At 52.0% G+C, this 23,695-nt stretch overlaps 1 protein-coding gene and 1 long non-coding RNA gene across 2 annotated transcripts; one reads left to right on the top strand and one right to left on the bottom strand.

The window, feature by feature from the left end:
- Window positions 1–847: 847 nt before the first annotated feature.
- LOC131407365 (uncharacterized) lies at window positions 848–2,344 on the bottom strand. Its single transcript, XR_009220483.1, has 3 exons — window positions 2,199–2,344; window positions 1,937–2,115; window positions 848–1,233 (listed from the first exon to the last, which is right to left on the bottom strand). It is a non-coding gene; the product is annotated as an uncharacterized LOC131407365 (long non-coding RNA).
- A 13,111-nt stretch (window positions 2,345–15,455) lies between these two features.
- IL17B (interleukin 17B) lies at window positions 15,456–19,807 on the top strand. Its single transcript, XM_058543776.1, has 3 exons — window positions 15,456–15,476; window positions 17,547–17,836; window positions 19,576–19,807. Exons 1-3 carry the CDS (start codon window positions 15,456–15,458, stop codon window positions 19,805–19,807), a joined length of 543 nt encoding a protein of 180 aa, XP_058399759.1.
- The last annotated feature ends 3,888 nt before the right edge of the window (window positions 19,808–23,695 follow it).

Below are 23,695 nucleotides of genomic sequence, written 5' to 3'. Positions count from 1 at the left end.
TCTCCACCTGTCAGCAGGGTCGTTACGATCTGCCCACCTGGCAGAACTTGAGCAGGGCCCTGGAGAACTTTAGGGGAGAGATAGTGTAGCGTGGGTCTGCTCTCCTCCATCACCAGCCTCAAGGGCGGGGGCTATGTCTGCTGCTCTCTTTTCTCAAACAAATACGTGTGAGGGTCTATTATATACAAAGCGCTATAGAAAGGCAAATCATACCATTTCTAATACAATTAAGGGTGTTTTCGTACAACACTCTTTTTTGGAAAGGAATGGGAACTCAACTCTTTTTTTTTTTAATTTTATTTATTTATTTTTTCCCCCAAAGCCCCAGTAGATAGTTGTATGTCACAGCTGCACATCCTTCCAGTTGCTGCAGGTGGGACGCGGCCCCAGCATGGCCAGAGAAGCGGCGCGTCGGTGCACGACCAGGATCAGAACCCAGGCCGCCAGCAGCGGAGCATGAGCACCTAACGGCTAAGCCACGGGGTGGTCCCGGAACTCAACTCTTAATGGCTTCAAAACAAAAGGGCATTTGTTGGCTTATGTGACTGAAAAGTCCGTAGGTGGATTCAGCTTTAGGCATGGCTGGATCCAGGGACTCAAACAACATTCCCAGAATCTTTCTCTCTCTGAGGACAGATCCTGGGGAATGGAAGGAAGGAAGGCAGAGAAAGAGAGAGAGGGAAGAGGGAAGGTGGGAGGGAGAAAGATGTGCTCTGCAAATGTGCTCAGAAATAATTACACTATAAGAAAGACAGTGCTAAGTGATATAAGCGAGGTCTCAGTGACACACAAGAGGATTTCAGAGGAGGGAGAAATTAACGCAATCATTCCTTTATTTATTCAGGTCTTGAACATTAAACTCCTGTTCTTGGCTTCACACCAAGCTAGGCCTCGGGCTCCAGAGAAGAAGGCCAAGTCTCTCCTCAGAGAGCTCCCAGCAGCTATTGGAGAAGGCAGGAATTTGCACAGTGCTGCAGGGATGTGCTAGGCATGCTGAGAGGTCATTTCCACCGGGAGGTCTGGGAAGCTTCTTGGAAGCAGTGCACTCAGACTGGAAGAGTGAAAATGGCAGGGAAGGGCATTTGAACAAAGGAAACAGCATGAGCAAAAGCTCAGGGGCTAGATTCAGAATTGCTCAGAGGCTGATGTACTGGGTGACACTGGGTACACGAGTTTCCTAAGCTGAGCCTCAGTTTTTCCGTTTGTACAGTAACAGCGTTGGACAACTTGCTCCTGAGGAAGGAAAGGGAAAAATAATCACACACACTGGATGTGGCTGCCCATGCCACAGAGGGATGAGACCTGACTCACTTCCAGATGACTTCGTTGACTCATAAAGGTGAGGCCACCTGGGCCCAGCCCAGAGGAGAGGGAAAGCGAGAATGAAATGATCTGCATCACCCAGTAACAGGTATTTATTTTTTCACTTAAAAGTAGTATTTCTTGTTTGAATAGATAATATCTGCACATTGTTACCATCAAAAAGGTACCCACGGTGTCCCGTGAAGAGTAAGTTCCTTCCCAACCACACCCCCTGAGCCCATCAGTTCCCCTCCCAGAGGAAATCTCTGTTACCAGTGTTTTTGTGCATATTTCCAGAAATAGTCTATGTAAACGCAAGCAAGTTCATCTACACATATACACATATACGGCCCCCAAATGGTTGTTGTTTTTTACACACAGGAGCTGTGTAAACAGGAACACATACTGTTCACACTGCTCTGTACCTTGCTTCATTTACTTAATAACATGTCTCAGATAGTGCAGGCTGTCATTTTGTAGGGGGCTGCCTCATTCTTTAATGGGTGTACAGAGTCCCGCTGGATGGATGTGCCATCATTCAGGCCACCAGTCCCGTACAAACGTGTGGACGAGCAGTTAGTGTGTTTCTCATCCTTTGCTATTATAAATAATGCCGCAAAGCCCATCCTGGTACCTGTGTCATTTCCACGTAGGTGTGTCTCTGCCGGACAAAGGCCCAGAAGAGCAGTCGTTGGATCAAAGGTCTCATGCGTTTGTGGTTCTGATACATGTCGCTGCAGTCCCCGTCCCCCAGCAGAGGCTGTAACCAGTGTGTACTCCCACCAGCGATGGAGGAGAGGCCCTTTCGTCAGCCTGAGGGAGAGAGTAGGAGGATGAGAACTTGGGGAGGAGTGTGGAGCAGCATAGTGCAGGAAGCCCTTTGGAAGGGGTGGTACCTGGAGCCCGAGGAGAGACAAGGCCAGTCAGAAATCCCTGGGGTGATGACTGGGACTTAGGGACCCGCAAAGCTGATGGTGATGTCCTGCGTACATTGGCGGGTGCCCTTCCTCCACCAACAGTTCAGTGAAAGGCCTGCTAGCCCTACAGCCATGTGTTCCCAGGAATGGCACCTGGGAGATGGAGGAGGGGGCCCACCGGGGCTGGGGCTGGGGTGGGTGTGGCGGCTGCAGGGACAGGAGCTCTGCTTAGGAGCCTGAGCCGCGGAGCAGCGGGCTGTGCCGAGCCAGGACTAATTCAGGAGAAACTTCAACTCCCCTAAGACTCAAGAGATAGAGAAGAACTCCCTGCACTTGCCCGAATGTGTGGGGAGGGAGCTGAAGCCCTTTTCTCCTGATAGTCAAGGAAAGAGCTGTTGGACATGGAGAAGGCAGCCGCCTGAGTGCCATGCCCAATGGCTGAGGTCCTCAGCCCATTTAAGACTGGGTGGTTCCGCCCTGCTCTTCCCAGGCCTGACAGGCCAGGACTGTCTGAGTCTCCATCCTTGTTTCCTGTTCTGAAACAGGGCCTGAGTGAGCAACTCCACCCTGGTTTTTAGGGAGGTGAGAGAGGAGGTGACTTCTAGGGTGTTTGGTGGTGGTGGGGGGGGGTCTTCCTTGTCACCAGTCCATCACCAGCCCTTCTCCTGACTTGGGCAGCAGAGATCCTGGACCCTGCACCCCGGGGTCTGAAACCACCCTGGGACCACCCAAACAACATTCCTTCCTAGGCACCGCTCTTTACTGGACAACCCTCATCTGCGTGGCTGCCAGGGCCATACTGCCCCTCCCCTCCAGCCTAGGTGGGACTTTTCACCCCACTTTGCACATGAGGAAACCTGGGGGCTAAAGAGCAGCTTCCAGGAGAGTGCACCTGGTCGTCTCCCAGCATTGCCCATGGGGCTTCCTGCTTCCAGCAGGCAATGTGGAGAGAAAGCAAAGCCGGAGCGCTGGCACAGCAACGGGACTGCAGAGGGGACGGGCTGACCCAGGGGCCATCGGGAGACTCCTAAATAGAGTGGAGGGCTCCTGAGCTGTCCTCCGTTCTTTCCATGCTGTGACCTCGTCTCACCCACAGCAAGTCCCGCAGTGCTGGGCAGCGAGGGTAAACGTTTGGTAAACGTTACTGATGCTTACTCCGCACAAAAGCTCCGAGTGAGGGGCTGGGAGTGGGACAGATACATGTCATTAATCTGTGTCACACCACAGTGGATGGGACCAGGCATGGCTTTGGAGCCAGCTGGATCTGGGTTTGAATCCTGACTCTACCACTATTACCTATTATTCATGTGTCTAAACCCCCAGGCTGCTCAGAAAGTGAAAGTCAGGAAGAATGAGAGGTTCTTTCCCTCCCCAATTCAGGAGAGCAAGCAGGACGCAAAATCCTGGAGGCTGGGGGTCCCCTCTTCACTGAGTTAAGGGGCACTGAGTTCTAAATCCTGGTCTGGGGGGTCTGCAAACCTTTTAGATCATAAACTTCTAGGAGTAAACAACAGTTTATTTAAATAAATAAATTTTAAGTAAGTTATTTAAAAAAGTAAATCTTTATAATTCTGTAAAGTACTATTACACTAATATATTATATTCCTTTAACACAAATAAAAATAAAAAAGATGGAAGTAAAAACAGAAATCCTTAATACTTTTTCTAAAGCTTGAATGATACCCCACTTTGGAAACCACTGACCTAGCTCAAGAAGGCGCAGAGCCGGGTTGTCTAAGGGACTTACAAGGCTGTGTGTGTGTGTGTGTGTGTGTGTGTGTGTGTGTGCCTGTGTGTGTGTGCACGAGCCCTGTGCTAACTCAGGGATGGAGATATGTGGAGATGTGGGAGACTTGGTACATGGTGAGGGTTTGGGGGTTTCCTTGAGTGGTGGGGGCCTGGGCTGAGCCTGCAATGGAGCCTGAGTGAGGAGGGGGCTGTGGCTGTATGGTAGACGGCTGCACTTTGGTGTCCTGGTTTGGGAGCAGCTTGGCAAGATCCCTGCACCCCAGCTTGGGTTGCACGAGATGGAGAGACTTTCACCTTCATAATGATCTCATTCCCCACCCTGAACCCCACCCCTTGCCTCCTTAGATAATGACCTTAGCTACAGGACTTAGTTATATATCATATTATAGTTATATACCATTTCAGGGACTTCTCTTTTTACTTCTATCTTTTCTAATTTCTATTTTTGATTTGTGTCTATTTATTGTGTTAAATTAGTGTAATAGTACTTTACAGAATTTATAAAGATTTATTTCAAAAAATAACTTACTTAAAATAAAATTTATTTATTTATATAAACTTGGAGATGAAGCCAGCCTCTAGCCCATTTTTCCCGGGAGAGGCGGGGAGCACTAATACTACTGCTGATGGTTCGATTTGACATAAACACAAGAGAAATGGAGCCCCTGTTTCACCCGCTTGCCACAGAGCAAATTCATATCCACTGTCCATGAATGAAAGGGCAGTGGTAACAGAGGGGAGGTACTAGAGATAATTTCCAACTGGGAGCAACCTGGTTGGTGGGATTAGGGAAAATTACTTTAATATCCGCCTCCAGGCCTCGGCTGAAGTTGACTTTGCTCGTCCATCTCTCCCCTTGGCTGCCGAGGCCCCCTCCCTGCCTCCCTGCCCCCACCCCGCCCATGCCCCCCGTCTGACACTCCTCAGCCAGCCCTGAGGACTGCAGGCTGACTCCAGGCCTTCGTAAGCCACCCAGGACTGTTAAACAAATCCTATAATTAGAAGCCAGGTTTCCTAAACGAAGTGAAAAATGTAACGTTATCCGCTGTTTGTTCACTGGATGATCAACGCATGTCCCATGACCCGGAGGAGCTTTGACTTTGGATTTCCAAGAAGCCTTAATAAGGTAATGTTTATAAGTCCTTAACTTTACAACTCCGTTGGAGTACAACTCTGTGGAACGAGGACAAGCCATAATTCCAAAGAGATTCCACCTCCCCCCCCCGCCCCGCCACCCATCCCAACGGTGAAAAATGTTGTCCCCTTATGTGGTGTGTGGAAAGCCCCAAGACTGGCATTGGAGGAAATGGGTTCTGGCCCCACCTTTGACACCAAATTGCTGTGTGACATTGTATCAGTCTCTTTCCCTCTCTGGACTGGTGTTTCCCCATCTGTAAAAGAGAAAACATGTAAAATTTGCTTGTTCTAAAAGCCCTTTTCAACTCTGACATTCTACAGTTTGGTTTCTGTGTCTCTCTACTGTCGGGTTTTATCTCAAGCAAGGACTCTTCTCCGGATTTGACTTCCCCTTTCTGGACTCCTCAAAAGGACTTGGTAATTAAGCCATGGGTAAATCTACTTTGGGGCTGGCAAGACAGATAGATATACATTTTTCTGCCTCGGTTTTAAACCCCTAAGGGCCTCCCTCATGAGATAAAATGCATAAAAAAGAATGTGAAAATGACTTGTGAAAAAAAAACAACCCCTTAACTCTTCGAAGGAATTCAAACTGGTCAACATGAGGAAGAGTGGGAAGCACCGCCATTCTGTCTGGAGACGGCAGCCACTATTAAGTGAACAAAATATTATGATAGCATCATCATAGCTGACATTTACTGAGGTCTTTCTATGACCCAGACTCTGTGCTGAGGGCTTACATCCATCCTCTCAGTTAACCTCACACCACATCTGTGATGTAGGTGCTTTCTCATTATCCTCATCTTACACATAAGAAACTGACACTTAAAGGGACAAAAGAATTTGCCCAAAGGAAATAAGTAGTTGGAGGAGAGATGCCAGAACTCATTCTTTTTTTTTTTTTAATTAATTAATTAATTTATTTTTCCCCCAAAGCACCAGTAGATAGTTGTATGTCATAGCTGCACATCCTTCTAGTTGCTGTATGTGGGACGTGGCCTCAGCATGGCTGGAGAAGCGGTGCGTCAGTGCGCACCCAGGATCCGAACCCGGGCCGCCAGCAGCGGAGCGCGCACACTCAACCGCTAAGCCTTGGGGCTGGTCCCCAGAACCCGTTCTTGACCTCTGTAAATCTGCTGCCTACAAACCTCTGATCCTGTCGTGGTGCTTGTGGAAGCAGGTGTCGTGATGAAGCTCCCATCATTCTGTGTCCCTGAGTGATTATACTGAGCAGAGCACCCCCTGGTGGCCTACGCGTAACTTGTAATGTAGGCGAGAAAGACACCTTTGCAGGACTCAGCCTGCAAGATCTGGGGTTGTTTGTTACTGCAGCACAGCTTGGCCCATCCTGACTGATCCTGTTTGTCACAGGGCCGGGGGAGCAGCTTTGTTCTGTATATTCTCAAAGAGCAAATTTGTTATCAGCAGAGGGAAGGAGCAGAGAGGTAGACATTTAAGACAAGTAGAGACCAATAAGAAACTTGGGAGCATTTGGTAGGAGCATCATTGAGAAGCCAGCAAAATGACCTGTGAGGTTCCATTGGGCCTGCGATTCTAAGAAATGGTCTGAAAAACAAGAAAATTTTAAGTGATTCTGGAATGACAGGGTCAGAGCCAGCTCTGTGGTTGAGCTAATGGGATAGAATGCAAAGGAATCCCAATATGGAAGGCAAAAAATTTATGGACATAGCTATGCGATCGCCAGACTGAAGAGCCAAACAACCCCAGTTTTTTCCAAGAGCACAACCCTGGGGGAGAGGGAGCTCGGGGTCAGCCCGACCCTTGAATTCCCTCCAGAGGTGACTCAGAAAACATGGCCCCCTGGCACTGAGCCCTCTTGCCAGACACATTTCCCTCCAGTGCAGGTTTGTCTGTAGAGCAGAGCCAGGCCATGTCAGAAATAATTTGGAGGGCCTTTGGTGCTCTGTGTACACTGCCTAATGACAGGGGTGCCCACCTCTAACCATGGCCTGGTTTCAATGTTCATTAACACTCCCTGAGCTGTGGCAAAGGTTAGGGTGGGCTGGTGGCCAAAAGTGGCCTCAGGGGCCCAGGCTTTCATACTAAGCTCTGCCCCTTTTTTCTCACTATATGAGCATGGGCAGGTTATTTCTCTTCCTTGGAGCTCAATTTCTTCTTCTATCAAAATCTTTGTATTCACATGGGGTTGATACAAGGAGTAAATAAAGTCATGGATGTAAAAGTGCTTTGTAAACTGTAGAGTGCAATCCACGTGCAAGGGGTATCACTCTTACTACCAGGCAATTGTTGACAGCATCTGTCCAGGTCCTAGGGCTGGACCACCTCTGTCTCCCAGGGCCAGAAACCTCGAAGCTATCTTCTGACAGTAGAACAATTATCAAGGCTTCTTTCCTGGGAACCAGACTTTGGAAATGATCAGATTCCACACTAGCCATTTCTTCCTCTTTCCTCACAGATACAATATTTATGAGAACTGAGCTTCCAATGGAAATTTGGCAAGATTTCACATTCTGGAGACATCGTACCTTCCTCCACATGCCCCGAGGGCTGAGGTCATGGGCTTCCCAGGAGATGCGGCAGTTCCCACGGATACAGGAGGTGCAGGAGACTGAGATGAGAGAGGCCCAGCAAGAGTCCCTAAGCCGTAGGCTGGTCCTAAATGTCGGTATTGTTATATCCACCCTCCTCTGTAAGAAGATAAGCTCAGGAACTGTTTTAGTTGTTCAGTACAGTGCCTGGCACATACGAGGTGCTCACTATATATTTGTTAAATGAAGTGAATGAACCCTCCTCGAGAACTCTCAAGGCATTGCCCATACCTTGAAGGTCACATTCATAGAAACTTACAGAGCATCTCAGGCAAGATATTTAAACCACCACCTGGGGCAGCTTCTCAGTACTGTCTCCCAACAGATTCAGGCCACAGAGACAGGCTTCTACAGGGAGGCCAGGGTTGGGATTCACTGCAGCCCTAAGAGCCTGTAAGTTGTTTTTTTTTTTTTTGTGAGGAAGATTAGCCCTGAGCTAACATCAGTTGCCAATCCTCCACTTTTTCCTGAGGAAGATTGGCACTGAGCTAACAGCTGTGCCCATCTCCCTCTATTTTATATGTGGGTCACCTGCCACAGCATGGCTTGATAAGCAGTGCGTAAGTCGGTGCCTGGGATCCGAACCTGCGAACCCTAGGCTGCTGAAGCAGAGCACGCGAACTTAACCACTATGGCATCGGGCCGGCCCCACTAAAAGCCTGTAAGTTTTTGAGGCTGTTTGCTGCGGGGAAGCAGGATGGGGACAGAGGCCTTGGCTATAGCCATCAGGGCTCGTTGCTGAAGCATGGTGTGAAGGTCTCCTAGCTGCTGCCTGTCACCTGATTGGTGGGTGCTAAGTAGCTCTTAGGGTTTCTCTGCTCCCTCACCAAGTCCTGCCCTGGTCTGAGCTGGGCCCAGGCTCCCGAGCAGGTGCTAAGAAGGTGTGTGAATAAGATGTGTTTGCTGCCTACAAGAAGCTTTCACCTAATGACTCTTCAAAACAGTGACAAAACAAAACACACACACACAAGCCTCCTTCCCCAAATTTGCACTCACACAGATGTACACCAAAACGAGCACAGCAGGAGCAGCACTACCTGAGCCAATAACAAAAGCCAATATGGAAGGCAGACTTTGATAAATACCATCCGTTTTTAGCTTTGTTCAGGGGAGCAGGCCTTTGAACCCAAGCTGCAAAGGAAGTCTCCTCTCCCGCCCCCCACTCCTTCCCTCCCTGGCTCTGCTCCCATAAACAGTCAGGAGATACCCACCCCTTTCTTCTCCCAGCCCCCACAGCCCAGGCTTCTTCCTCCACCAGGGTCCGGGCTCTGGGGGTCTGAAGAGAACATTTCTCATGCTGTACCCTTTTCCTGCGTCTGCTGGAGGATGGAGCCTCCCATCCAAAATAGATGCAGACCCACCCAGCAAGAGGAGGGGCTGACAGCTTTGGAGGAAAAGTCAGAACTCTGGATCTTGTAAGTCCAGACGTCCTGTAAACTCTGACCAGAATATAAACATCCCCTGGGACCGAGGGGAGGATATGCCGATGGGCAGGGGGCCCGGCGCCTCCGTCTGCTCTGGGGACAGCTGTTTATTCCATATCCCTCATGGGCCCCCTTGGGATCCTTCCTGTCCCAGGTCTGGGCAAGTCGAGGCAGGCAGGTTGGCCTCACAGGGGGGACCTGAGGCCTTGGACATAAGACTGGGACCACTCAGGGCTGGAAGGGAACTTATAAGGCTCAACAAGCCCAACATATCGTCTTCTTGACTCTCCCTGACAGCATCCCAGCTGGTCTTCCGGCTTCTGCTGAAACACCATGGCTGATGGGGAGCTCACACTTTCCTGGGGCAATCCATTCTATTACTGGGATTCTGGCAATTGGAACGTTCTAGAAGAGAGCTGACTAGAATTGTTCTCTGCCACCTGCTTGAGCAGAGCTGAGAACAATGTGTACAACAAAATAATAGCAGAGCCATTCATTGAGAACCATGCTGTGCCAGGCACTTTACGTGCACTATCTTGTTGAATCCCCCCTCCTTTTGAGGAGGACATGTAGGCTCAGAGAGGTTAGGTCACTTGCCCAAGGTGACCCACTTCTTGCATGGAGGGAATGGGGTTCAGGTCACTCTGGTTCAAAGTCCGTGCTTTAAATATTAGTTTATACTTGTTCTTTACAATCAAAAAGCAAAAATAGCACCTACACCCACAAAAACACTGTACAACAAACACAGGCACACACAAAACCAACCAAATTACAATAAAAACAGCCCAAACTTGCCAAATATTAAGAACCAGTTGTATGCCAGGCAAATCATAATTTTTATGATAAACCAATTTTGACAACCCTGTAGGAAAACTGAGGCGCGTTCAGGTTGGGAAAAGAGGACACGGCTACATAGGAAGGGGCACAGCAAGTGGCCAACCGCCATTTCTGAGGTCTGCAGTCTCCCACCACACCACATTGCATCATAAGGGGGGACTTCAGTGTAATGAAAGAGAAAATTTTTGGGGGCCCGGCCCCGTGGCTTAGCGGTTAAGTGTGCGTGTTCTGCTACTGGCGGCCTGGGTTCGGATCCCAGGCGCACACCAACGCACTGCTTGTCCGGCCATACTGAGGTGGCGTCCCGCATACAGCAACTAGAAGGATGTGCGACTATGACATACAACTATCTACTGGGGCTTTGGGGAGAAAAAGGGAAAAAAAAGGAGAAGGATTGGCAATAGATGTTAGCTCAGGGCCGGTCTTCCTCAGCAAAAAGAGGAGGATTGACATGGATGTTAGCTCAGGGCTGATCTTCCTCACAAAAAAAAAAAAGAAAGAGAAAACTTTTATAATTATTACTTTAACAACTAGAGCTTTAAAAAGCGGGATATGCATCTTCAGAGAGAAATGATCTCCCTATACTGGAGGTGTCCAGCAAAGATGCTTTAGAAGTGGTTCCCACACTGGTAGGGGCTACACAAGATATCTACCAGCTCTGAGGTTCTCTGGGTAGCGAGCGCTAACAAGAGACTAGGTACAGTGGGGAGTCAATCTGCAACCCAGAAACACAAACTTGGTGTTTTCAAGGCTGGATGCTGGGCGGAAGGGAGGCCTCAGCACCCCCGTCCCAGAGCATAAGTCCACCTCTTGGGGTCCTCTGCCAACTCACATTTCTTTGACTGTCCCTCGTGGGGGAGGAGGCATTGGTGCCTGGCCTGGGCAGAGGGTCATGTGGACGTGGCGGCCCCTCTGCCCATCCCAGGGGCCGCCGATTCACCCAGGCCTTTCCCTTTTTTGAGAACTGGGAGTTTGCTGGCTGGGTCTGTTCCCACCAACAGTGTTCCCGTCCAGGGAGCTTAAAATAGTGCCTCTTGGCCGGGGCTCTGCAGTGAGCAGTGAGGCAGGCATTTGTGCAAATATGGGCCTGGGAGAAGGACTCCGACCCGGGAGGCTGGGGGCGGGGTGGGCAGCACAGCAGGAGAGCCAAGACCTCCTGTGGAGGATGTGCCCTCCTGGCCACAGCCCCTCTCCATCTTGCAGCAGAGGCGCCTGCTCGTCTCTTCCTGCCTCCCTCGACCTCACTGGGTCCACTTGGGCAAGCCTTTAGACTGAATCCCATAGGCCCTCCTGGTCCAGCCGAGTCTTCGGGGTGGGCCCACTGGGGATGGGGGGCCTCTGCGTTCTTTTGCTGGTTCTATCCTTGTCCCCACCTCACAATGCCCCTCCTACCTAGAAACACTCCAGAAGCATCCTTGAAGGCCCAACTCAAAACTTGTTTTAACAATAACAGCCACAATGGCAGCTACCATTCACTGAGCGCTTACTTTCGTCAGGCACTCTGTTAAGCACTTTAAAATGCATCATCTCATTTGATCTTCATAACTATCCATTGAGAGCCAAGTTATTATTATCTCCACTGTGCAGAAGAAACTCAGGCTCAGAGAAGTCAAGTAACTTTCCCAAGGTCACACAGCTGCGAACAGATAGAGGCAGGATTACAACTCAGGTCTGTCAACCGTTGGAGTCTGAACTCTTACCCCCTGGGCTACATCTCCTCCCTCAGGTCCCCACTGCTCTGGCCTCCCATTCTCCATCCCAACTTTATCACCTTGTATTGCAGCTGGTTTGATTCCATGCAGCAAATATTTAGTGAATGCCTACTATGTGCCAGGAACATTGCTGGGTGCCCTGCCCACACCTCGAGCTCTCAGATCCCCTGAGGACTCTAGTCTGGGCCTGGACTCAGTGACCTGCCAAACACGCAGAGTCCAGTTTGTTTGAGGATGTCAGGGCGAGGCTGGGGCAGGCATAGACCCTCCTCGATGAGCAGCTGACCAGCTGGACACTCCCCCTCCTCTCCTGGCTGCAATGCTCTTCTCCTTCCTCCACTGCAGGGAACAGCATGTGCAGGAATCAGACAAACTTGCTTTGAATCCTTTGTGACTTTGAGCTCCCGGAGCCTCAGTTTCCCCATCTGTAGATTTGAGATAAAATTAGGACCTCGCGATAGGGTGGCTGGGAGAATTTAATGAAACAATGCACATGGAGGACTTAGCACAGTGCCTGGCAGTCAGTGAGTTAATATTAAGCAGCACCTATTATTATTACTAATTGTTATTTTCTGAAAATTACCGTGTCCAGGTGCCAAATGCCCAGGGCCCAGCACACAGCAGGTGGTCCCTGAAGCGAAGCACTCACACATCAGAGGGAGGCCCCCGCCTCATCCCTATCCCGACTCCTGGCTGCTGTGCCATTCCTGCTGGGATGTGGAAGGTGTCCTGGTCAGAGTCGCTCAGGCAGCTGGGGGCAGACACAGGACCCACATCCTCTCACCGGCCCCCTCATTTTCAGCCCCAGGGCTCATTCCAGGGTAAAGAGGATGCTGGCGTGGAAGTCCCGTCAGAGTTTGCAGCCCTCCTCAGGGACGTCAGGCTTTCCGGTGGTGCCACCTGCCGGTGAGCACAGCACTGCTCCTGCATGGGCCTCAGCCCAGGGCTCTGGTGGTTCTGAGCACAACCACCCCTGCACTGCACTCTCCAGCCCATCTGCTCCTTCCCTCATTCACGTATACTGACCACTTCTGTGGGAAAAGACCTGAGGACCCCAACGTCGTGTGGGGCAGAAGGGCCTGCCCAAGTTCCTGTGCCTCCCTCTCAGGCCCAGCTTGGACCTACGGGTTGGGTCCCACGGTGGTCTGCCAGGGTTCACACTCAGGACATCCCTGAGGGCAGATGACCCTTCAGTGGTTTCTAGAAACCGAGGCTGGAGGAAGGGGCTTTCCTCCTGGCCTGAGGTGGCCCAGGAACGGGAAACCCAAAGATGGTCACTGGGCCTATCCCTGACTCCTCACAGCACCTGCCTGGGTACCCCAAATCTCCCTCTCCCCATTGTGAAGGGCCTGGGACCTCCCACAAGGACCAGCCTGGCTCCTGGGCCCCCTCCAGACCAGCAAAGAGGCCCAGCCTGGTCCAGAGCTGTGCGTATAAAATTTGGGGGAAGAGTAGTAAGAATTAGAAGACTGAGCTGTGCTCTCAGCTCTGGCAAAAACATGCTGCGTGAGCTCGGTAAGGCCTGTCCCTCCCTGGGCATGGGTCTCCTTGTAAAATGGGGGTAGGGTGGGGGAATGAGCTAAATGATGGCTGAGGACCCCTGCAGCTCCCAGACTGGGTCCTTGTTAAAGTGCAGATTCCGGGGCCTCCTACATCAGAACTCTGGGACCAGGACCCACGAGTCTATATCAACGAGCACTGAAGCTGGAAGCTGGCACATCCTGTCTTTGGAAGATGAAAGCAAGGGGTGTGTATTGCCAGCAGGTAAGGACAGTGTGGTGGTTTCAGGGGTCCTGAGAAGCAGAGAACCCCCTGCACTCCAGTCCCTGTCTTTTAATTTCCCCATCTTTCTGTGGGTGCAGGGAGGGGTCACCCCAGCTGCATGTCTGTTGGACCCCGCTGCCGACAGCAGCAGAGGGGTAACAAGGACCTTCACGGGATACAACCTGGCTGCCCCTGGCTTTCGCCTCCTGTTTGCTGCTTCCCTTGTTCAAAGGATAGTGGTGGTGGGGCTGGGACAGCCTGGGGTGGGAGTGGGGGCCCTTGTTGCCTGAGGAGGTATTTTCAGAGTCCCCCTCCCTCAGGAGTTTCCAACGATAGAATAGAGCCTTGTCTAGTATTTGACCAAATATGGTGGTATCTCTCGATGAGCTGGAGCCTCAGCCAGCTTCTCAGTTATGCTGTGGAAACCTGCCCCGGACAGATTAATCTCGTGACATTCAGGAGCGCCTCGCACCCCGCGTTCTTCCCCTGGGCCGATTCCTGTAAATGGCCAAGAGTGGCCCTCAGCAAGATGGTGCAGTCCTGGCTGTCTGTTCACAGTGTCCCTCCACTGTCCTGTTCACACTCCCTTCCACCCCCTCCTCCACCTCCCTGGGTGGACTCGCTCACTCACGTTTGGCTGGATTGTCACTCAAGGTGAGAGACCTCGACCAGCGAGGTGGTCAGTCCAGCAGGTGATTCCAGGACCCGCAGACCCTGGGATTGTCTGGACTCACGAGACTGTGGCCTGAGCCCGTGAAGTCCAGCTCTCTCTCAGCCAGGAGGGTGGGCCCGAGTGGTTGGAAGGGAGAATTGGCTGAGCAGTGAGAACCGTGCTAGCCCCAATGCTAATTAGGTCAGCTAATGTTTATAATAACAGTTATAAAATTATTTTATTATAATAAGTTTCCTAATAAACAGCGAAGTGTTTATTGAGCACTTACCGCCTGCTGGGCACTGAGCTACCTGTTTAACATGGGTTATTTCCTTTACTCCTTATAACAGCCCCGAGAGGTGGATGCTATGATTATCCCCATTCTAGAGATGTGGGGACTGAGACTCAGAAAGACTTCAGGGAGAAATGGGCCACAGCACTGTCGATTCCTGGGCACGACTCCTATTTTACAGCGAAGGAAACTGAGGCTGAGAGAGAATCAAAGGCAGAAGCAGCCCCACAGGCGCAGGCCCTGGAGGGGAGCCCGTCTATACATGAGGGAGCATGCTGCATCAGGAAGGCCAGGACGAGTGGCCGTGAAGCCTGCAGGGATCCGAGACTTGGCCCGCATGAGACCACACATTCAGAAGCATGCTCACAGCAGGCCGGAATTGTGCAGAAAATATCCCAAGCAAAACAGCCTGGGGTGGCGGACAGAGCCCGGCACAGACACCAGGCACAAACCCCAGCTCTGTCATCTCTAACTCCCTGTGTAATCCTGGACAAGGTCCTTCCTCGCTCCCGCCTCAGTTTCCCCGCCTGTGAACTCAGGTGGGGGGACTCTGGTCACTGAGGGCCATTGAGCTCACCTGAGGCTGGCTGAGACTGAGTGCCTGAGGCTGTCTCCCTGGGAGATGGGGCCTGCGTCCAGCTCCTGGCTAGCACACTCTGAGAACATTTGCTCTCCTGACCAACGGACAGCCCGTCCCTCCTCTGCCCTCGCCCCCTTGCCATCCCCAAAGCAAACGAAGCTGATTGTCTCAGCTGGCTCTGTGGGTGCTGGCCGGGCGGCCGGCCCAGGCCACAGGCGGAGGTGCCACCCGCCAGAGCCCCACCAGACACACAGGGCATTGTCCCTCAGTCAACAGCCCCTGGGCACCTCGGCTCGGCTCCTGGCCTGCCCCCACGCCCTTCACCGCCTGCCACTGCGCCAGGCCCAGCCCGCTGGGGGCTCAAGGCTCCCAGCCGATGATGAGCCCACCCACCCACCCCCTAGCAGCCCCTGACGAGCTATAATTGCTTCGCTCCATCCTGTTGCTGCCATTCTCTTGTTGGAGGCATCTGGGGTTCCAGGCAGGCGGCAGCTGCAGGCCGACCGCCCGGCTCGCGGGATGGACTGGCCGCACAACCTGGTACGTGGCGCTTCCCCACCCCACCCCCACCCCTTTTTAAAGCCCGAGTGTTTCGTTGCTTCTTTCCTATTGATTAATGGCAGCTTCTGTTTGGTTTGGAATCTGCAGAGGTGAGTTCTCTCTCTGTCCTCTCCCCCAGGACCAGGGAGAAACAGACTGGTCTCAGAGCCTGCAGCCACGACCAGTAGCTCAGGCTCCTGAACTGGGCTCGGCCCGTCCACACTAAGCCCTTTCAGGCCAAAAGCATCCCTGGGAGATGTCCTGGCAAACTCAGTTATTGGGGGTTTTCCAACGAGTCCCTGGGTCCTGGGATCCAGGCTGTGTGACCTTGAGCAAGTCCTTCTATTTCTCTGTTTCCCATCTATAAGGTGGGGGAGGGGGACTTGATTCTCTGCTGGGTTTCTGAGTGGAGAGCCAGTGTTTAGGAATGCCACATGAGAAGCTCAGATGAGAGAGCCTATTGTGAGGGAGACATTTTTCTGCATCAGAATCTAGGATCCAAAAGGAAGAATTTACTGACTTGAATCCCTGTCGTGGATTTTGCGCCAGGAAATGGCTCTGCCAAGAGGGGCTATGCTGAAACTTGTTTCCAAGAGTCAAGACCTACCGGTGGCCTGGATAGACCAGGCATGGCCATGGGGGCTACAGGGTGAGGGATCCAGGGCAGGTAGGAGCCTGGACAGATTCAGCGAGACAGAACTCCCCCTGAAGATTCCTCCCTTCTGGCCAGTCCTGGCCCCCATCCAAGTCCTGGCCCTTCTCTCCCTGGCTTCCTGAGGATCCTGGGTTCTGCTGGGCCCCCGGGTCCTCTCCTGTGTGAGCCAGAGGCTTTCCTGACGCTCCTGGTTCTGCGGGGAGAGGGTGGAGACGAGTGAGTGAGGAGGGGATGGGAGGGTCGGGGTGTGGAGGAAGGGAGCACCGGTGTCACAGAGATGGAGTCCAACAGGGATCCTGGCCTGAGACCTGCCCATCTCCCCAACTTCATCTCAGGCCCCGCCCCCCCCACTCTATTTCAGCCTCACTGTTTCCTTTTGGCAAAGCTCTTCACCAACTCAAACCTCCCTCACACTATTCCCCCTAGTAAGGTTTTATAGACTCCTTCTGCCCACGTCTGCTTTCCTCTTATCCTTCAAACCTCTCCTGACATGTTCCCTCCCCAGAATGACTTTGTGGGACCACTCCACTGCCACCAGGCTAAGTGGGGGCTCCTCTGCAACCACACACTCCACGGTCCCACCATCGCACTTGTTAGCAAGAGTTATGTGCTTGTTTCCTTGTTCCCCGTCTGCTCTCCCTCCCAGACTGTAAGCTCTAGAAGGGCAGGGATGGTGAGAGCCATTCATTCACTCAAATGTGAGGGATAACACTGTGTGTGGAAACTGACACAATGCCCGCCCCTCATGGAGTCTGTGCTTAGTGGGGGATGGACATATACAAGAATCGCACACACAAACGGTAAGACTGCAATCTCGCAAGAGGCGTGTGGTATTGAGAGCCCAAGAAGGTCCATGGAGGCATCCCTGAGGAAGTGACACTGGAGCTGAGACAGGGGTGAGCGGCATTTAGAACACGAGGAGGAGAGGTAGGACTCTGCAGGTAGCAGCTTGTGCAAAGTCCCTGTGGCAGAGCGTGGACTGAGAGAAGGCTGGAGGCTGAAGCACAGTGTGAGAGGAAGCCAGGAGTGACTTGAGGAGGGAGAGCTCAGGCCTGGGAAGGTGACATCATCAGATTTGCAAAGCTGGTGGGGAAGAAGGGGTGGGGGAATCTGGAGAGACCAGGTGAGGAGGCCGTTGAGCTGTCCAGGGAAGTGAGGATGGCAGTGCAGAGAGAGAGAAGTGGATGGATGGGGAGATTTTTAAGAGGTACAATAGACAGGACTTAGTGAGAAGTGTGGTGCATACAAGTGTTGATACACACGTGTGATGGGCTAGTGGGACCAGGCCAGGGCATGGCAGGTGAGGGCGGCCCCGACAGAGGCCTCTTCTCTTCCCTCTCCCCTCCCTGGGCCCTGAGGCTAGGTCCAGAGAGAGACAGGCTCTCCCACCTTTGACCTGTGGCCTTCCTCCCCAGCTGTTCCTTCTCATCATCTACATCTTCCTGGGACTGGGCCAGCCCAGAAGCCCCAAAGGCAAGAGGAAGGGGCAAGGGCGGCCTGGGACCCTGGCCTCTGGGCCTCACCAGCTGCCGCTGGACCTGGTGTCTCGGGCGAAGCCATACGCCCGCATGGAGGAGTACGAGAGGAACCTTGGGGAGATGGTGGCCCAGCTGAGGAACAGCTCCGAGCCGGCCAAGAGGAAGTGTGAGGTCAACTTGCAGCTGTGGCTGTCCAACAAGAGGAGCCTGTCACCCTGGGGCTACAGGTAGGCCGGGCAGGGCAGCACTGGGCAAGCTGCATACTGGAGGTGGCAGGGAGGATGCTTGTCCACTGTCCTCATCATTGTAACAGTTAAGACATTGGATTCAGAGGCCTGAGTGCCTGGGTTTGAATCCTGGCTCTGCCTCTTACTGGCTGTGTGGCTTTGGGCAAGTTGCTTAGCCTCTCTGAGCCTCAGATTACTCAAGTGAAAATGGAAGTGACAGTAGTACCAACTTCATTGGCTTGCTGTTAAATGGGATACCCATGCAGAGTACTGCCGTTATTGTTCTCCAAGTCCGCACTGAAGCGCTTGCAAGGCCTTCCCAAAATGTCACTTCCTCCAGCTCAGGGTGCCTTGTACACATCTCTCAGTTACAGCACTTCCAGGCAGTATTGAGTTGGCTGCGTCCACATTCTCTCTCTCAGGCTAGACTGGGACCTTCCCAATGCTGCATCAGCATCATCTAAGGATCCTCATGCCCCGCCCAATCAACATCTCTACGGGTGAGGCCCACAAAGTGGTACTTTATACATCTCCACATACTGAGGATGCACAGCCAGGTTGGGGAATCAAGACCTGCGGCCCCTCGATGACAGGAGTGGTGTCTTACCTGGGTTGTAGCTCACTTCCCAGCACAGCACCTGGCATGCAGGAGGGGCCACATGTATACGTGTTGAATGAATCATGAAGAAATGGACTGATGGTCCTCACTCACAAACCTAGACCAAAGATTTTTTAGCCACACAACTTATGTCCTGAGACTCTAGAACAGCACATTCAATAGAACTTTCTATGACAATGTAAAGTCCAATATGATAGCTTCTAGCCTCATGCCACTACCAAGTGCTCGAAATGTGGCTAGTGTGACTGAGGAGCTAATTCTGATTAATTTAAATTTAAAAGCCACATGTGGTTAGTGGCTACCATATCTGGAATGTGACAGTTAGAGAAGTATCCCTAAAGATCCTCTCTTCTCACTTTACCGTGCCCTTGACTTTCTTGAGGCTCTTATAAAAACGCGGGTTCTGATTCAGGAGGCCTGGGGTAGGGACGAGAGTCTGCATTTCTGACAAGTTCCCAGGCAATGCTGACACTGCAGCTCTGCAAGTCAAGTTCACCTCCCACGTTTAGCAGAGGAGGAAACTGAGGCACAGAGAAGGACAGGTCACAAGGCGAGTGTCTGTACTCTCAGCTCTAGGAGGGACCTCGTCTGTGCTGTCCATCAGTGAACACCGAGGACAGACTCACTCACATGGTGGGTATGTGGGAAAGGAAAATATCTGTTGAATGGATAGAAACTAAGTCAGGATAGAACCCAGACCTGACTCCTCTTCCAGTGGGGATTAGGCATCAATGTGCTCACATATTATTTCTGGTGGATTAAATTTCCCAAGAATATAAACAAGGGTGGAGGGGTGAGGAGATAGACAGAGCCTTGGGCTTTGTAATCACACAGCACAATCTAGAATGCTGGGATGGACATCTTGCTGGATGAAAGAAGGAGACTGGGTGACTGACACGTGACCTTGAACCAGGATAACCTTGGCTGGTGACTTGCTTTCCAACATCTTCCATTTGCTCACCCAGAACTCGGAGCTGGTTACTGCCCTTCCTCTAGCATAGCACGGTCTTGCTGTGGGAATGAAAACCCCCATTAGGAAAGGCAGAGGTGTGGGGAGTGGGCCCCGATTTACTCCTTCCCCACCACCTTCCGTCCTGTGCTCTCTCCCGCCTTCCCGCAGCATCAACCATGACCCCAGCCGCATCCCCGCGGACCTCCCGGAGGCGCGGTGCCTGTGTCTGGGCTGCGTGAACCCCTTCACCATGCAGGAGGACCGCAGCATGGTGAGCGTGCCTGTGTTCAGCCAGGTGCCTGTGCGCCGCCGCCTCTGCCCGCTGCCGCCGCGCGCCGGACCCTGCCGCCAGCGCGCAGTCATGGAGACCATCGCCGTGGGCTGCACCTGCATCTTCTGAACGGCCCAGGCCCAGAGCCGGTGGGCAGCCGGAGAACGCCCGCCCTGTGCCCCCATGCCAAGCAAGGGCAATGAGAAGTAAATGCTGTCTTTTGTAAAGCAAGACCTTGGGTTTGCTCCTTGTGGCCTGGAAGCCAACACCAAGTGGGGATAGGAGGTTGCCGGAGGTGGATTTCAGATCAACATAAAGGAGGATTTTCCATCACTCAGAGTTCTCCAACACTGAGATAGGATATTTTAAAAATACTGCGTTCACTTCTACCATTTAGGACAGTCGTATACTCCCTTTAATTGGGGTTTATAAGCCTATATTTCAGCCATGGTATTGGAGGTTGGTTGGTATAAACCTATGTAGGAGTGAACAAGAGCTACGTCTCCCCAGTTAAAGACCATTGCAAACAAGCCCTTTGGAAGCAGAGAGCTGCCTGTCTCTGGAAGGGTCCAGCTAAGGCTGAGCCTCTAAGAACGCTGTGGAGCAGATTCCTACTCTGGGTGGAGAAGATGATGCTTAAGGTCTCTTTCAACTCTGAGATTCTCCGCAGGTCAGACTTAGACCCAGAGAAGAGCCTCCAGGTTGCCACAGAGTAGGGGGGTTTTTAACCTGGGCCAGCGAGACCCTGAAATTTTCATATGCATGTGTCTTTTTCTGGGCTGGGGATCCCTGGCTTTGAACAAGCACTGAAGAGTTGAGAACATCGGCATGGATCATTTTTTCACCCAACCTTATCCACAGGGGACCTGGTAGACAGTTTGCTGATATCAGTGGTTCTCAAACGTTAGCCAGCACCAGAATCCCCTGGAGGGCTTGTTAAAACGCAGATTCCTGGGCCCCACCTGCAAAGGTTCTGATTCAGTGGGTTCAAGGTGGGGGCTTTGCATTTCAAATGCAGTGGTTCCTGGGTGATGCTGATGAGAACCACTTTGAGAACCACTGGCTTATATCAAGACATTTTGCTGATCAAAAAAGTAGTCCCAAAGTCCCTGCGGGCTCCTGCTCCCTGGATGCTAACTTCCCCCACCCTCATTAGCCCCTTGCAATTCAATCCTCCCCCTGCCCTCCTAGCCCCTGCAGCAAATCCTAAATCAGCTGTTCTAGGGTCTAAAAATACCTTGCCTCCCCCAAGACAGCTGAGGGGCTCAGGCTGTTTTCTGAGAGTAAGAATAGCTGGCACTTTAGAGTTAATTTCAATAAGAAGGCCAACGGCCAGTATAGGAATACTTTACTTGGCTGCTCTAACTCCAGTGCTTAAAGCAGCTTTAGCTCTGAATGTTTTAAGGATCTAATTCATGAAAGGGCAATGGTTAGGTATGTGCCTCTCTGGGATAGTAAGTAACTTACCTTTTTTGGTATTGTTCTAGAGCGGATACTGATTAAAATTACCCCAGGAAGCTTCGGCCTGGTTCCAGACACATGGAAAATAGACTTCATGTGCCAGCCCAAGCTGATGCCTTCAGCAGCCGCTTCTCCTCCCTGGGGAGTGGCTTGTCTCTGAGGCGCCCACAGTCTGCTTTCCTGGTCAAAAGACTTCAGCCACACAGGAGGGACCCACGGCCTCCAAGGCCTTTTTGTGGGGTGAGCGCACGGGAAGAATTGAGCTGCAGGAGACCCCTGGGGCCTGGGGCGTACAGATTGGGCGGGGAAACTCCTCATTTGAGTGGGACGGGCTGTCCTACTCCTACCAGAGCATCACACACAGAGATCCTCACAAAAGCTGGTTAGTTTCATATGGACGATGCCTTTTCCTCTTTCTGGGCTTCCGTTTTCTCATTTGTGAAATGAGCAGATGGGATTTAGGGATCCTCAGGGTCTTTTCCAGTTTTACCATTCTGTGGCTTAGAAGCTTGGCCTCATGAGCCTGGGCTGGCAGCTGGCCCTTCCTGGTCCCCTGGTTTAAAGGCAGCAGCAGGGAGCTTAGGATCTTTGGAGAGCTGGGTCTATGCTGCGCCCCGGAACCTCCTTTGGTCTGAGTGTAAATGTGTTTCATGTTTTCTGCTGTCTGGTGAGAAACCTCCACTCCATGAGGATAGGGGCCTCATCTGCCTCCTTCAGCGCTGCATCTCCAGCTCCTAGCACAGGGCCCAGTGCAGAACAGGGGTGCAGGGCTTGGTGCATGAATGAACGCATGCGTGCATGCACAGAGGCCTCTAGGGGGAGCCCGAGATCCGCCCCTAGTTCCTTCTGATGCTCCCTCAAAGACGGGTCAGGATCAAGGCATTCCTCCCTGCCCCACCATTCCTCACTCACCTTCCACAGTGAGTGGAAGGACTCTACCTTCCACAGTGCCACCCCTGCTCCCCAAAGTGCAGAAATTTTGCTTGGGTCATGTGCTTTAGGGGTGGAGTCCCTGTGAGGAGTTTTTTAAAGTTTAAAAAACTACACTTGCACCCAGGACTACTAAGGATAAGTGTGGCCTCATTCATGTTTTGTTTGGCAGATTATAAGGCTCTGTCTTTGCAAATGCTCCCTCTTCTCCCAGAGGGCTCTGAGCCCTGGGGGCTTCTGTCCTGGCCTGAGAGGGCTAGGATGGACCCTGGGCAAAGGCTTCCTGCTGGTTCCCATGCTTCCTTCTGCTGCCTTCAGGAATCTCTGGCCGTTCCTTGCAGGCAGGGAGGTGGCGAGATCCAGCTCTCAGGTTTGGGCTTGAAGCAGGGAGCGTGGGCATTTTGGCCTGCTTTGATTCTGAGCTGTGCAGGCCTGCCTACCCAGATGAAGGATGTTTCTGAAGAACCAGCCAGCTCCACTGCAGTCAGGCTGGGGCATGGAGCAAATGCCAGCCGAGGACTGGGGACCAAGGGTAACTGCCCTGGTTTGCCTCCTCTGTGCACACATCCTTAGGGATGCAAGGAAGCGTTGGTTACCAGAGACAAGTTTAGTATTGGCCTTGGTCCTCTGACCTTGAGCATCAGTTACACCATGACAGCCCATGGCATCTTCATTTCAAATACAGACCATGGAAATATGTCATTACACACTGATTTCACTGGACTTGAGAGGAGGGGGATGGCACAGCCATCGTGCCTCTCTCCAGCCCTCTCTTTCCACCCCTCTGACCTTGTAGTTTGGATGAGACCACCTCTGCTCCAGAGGTGGGACCTGACTGTTCTAAGCCAATCAGCTTAATCTCATCTCTGTGTCCTGATTACTGGCCCAGTAGCTGAGTCCTAAGCCAATCAGCATGTGGCATTCTCTTGGCCATAGGAATTGGTTCAGCAGGGGCCCAACTGGTCCAGAGCCCAGGCTTTGGTTCAGGGGTCATAGGAGAAGACCCTCTTGCCTGGGAGCTGTTGGTGGTCATCTTTGACGGTGAGAAAAGTAATAGCACTGGCGTTGCATGGTGCTCGGCCCTGCCCTGTACCTGGGCTTTTATGAGAACCAATAAAACCCTTTCATTGCTTAAGCCAGTTTGAGTTCGGTTTTCTACGACTTCAAATAAAAGCATTCTTACAGACATGTCAGTTTCACAATTCCTATAATAACCAACAAGTGCATGCAACTTGCACTTTAAAGACACCATCTCTTTACCACCACCATCACCTCAGCATAGTAAAAACAACTTCAGAGCCAATTTGGGCCTCTGCCTACTTGAAGGGTATTTTGCCCCATGCTGAATTCAATTAATTTTAAGGAGAAGCTCCAGATTTAAGCTGTGTTCTATGAACTCTCCAGGAGACCTTGGGCAAGTCATGTCCTCACTTCGGGCTTTTATCTCCCTCTCTACAATAAGAGGGAAGTTAGCTGGATGACCTCTGGGGCTGTTCCTGTTAGGAAAGCCACATTATCTGTGTCGTTTGGCAGCGTTGTGTCCTTCTGGCATCTGGACTCACTCCCCACCCGCCCCCGCCGCCCCACCCCCACCCCACTGCCACCCCAGAGCCAAATTTAGCAGTT

The sequence above is a fragment of the Diceros bicornis genome, chromosome 1 (genome assembly GCF_020826845.1).
Source record: "Diceros bicornis minor isolate mBicDic1 chromosome 1, mDicBic1.mat.cur, whole genome shotgun sequence".
NCBI lineage: Eukaryota > Metazoa > Chordata > Mammalia > Perissodactyla > Rhinocerotidae > Diceros > Diceros bicornis.
Note: the sequence above shows the minus strand (reverse complement) of the source record. Positions and strands in the feature narration are given on the sequence as shown.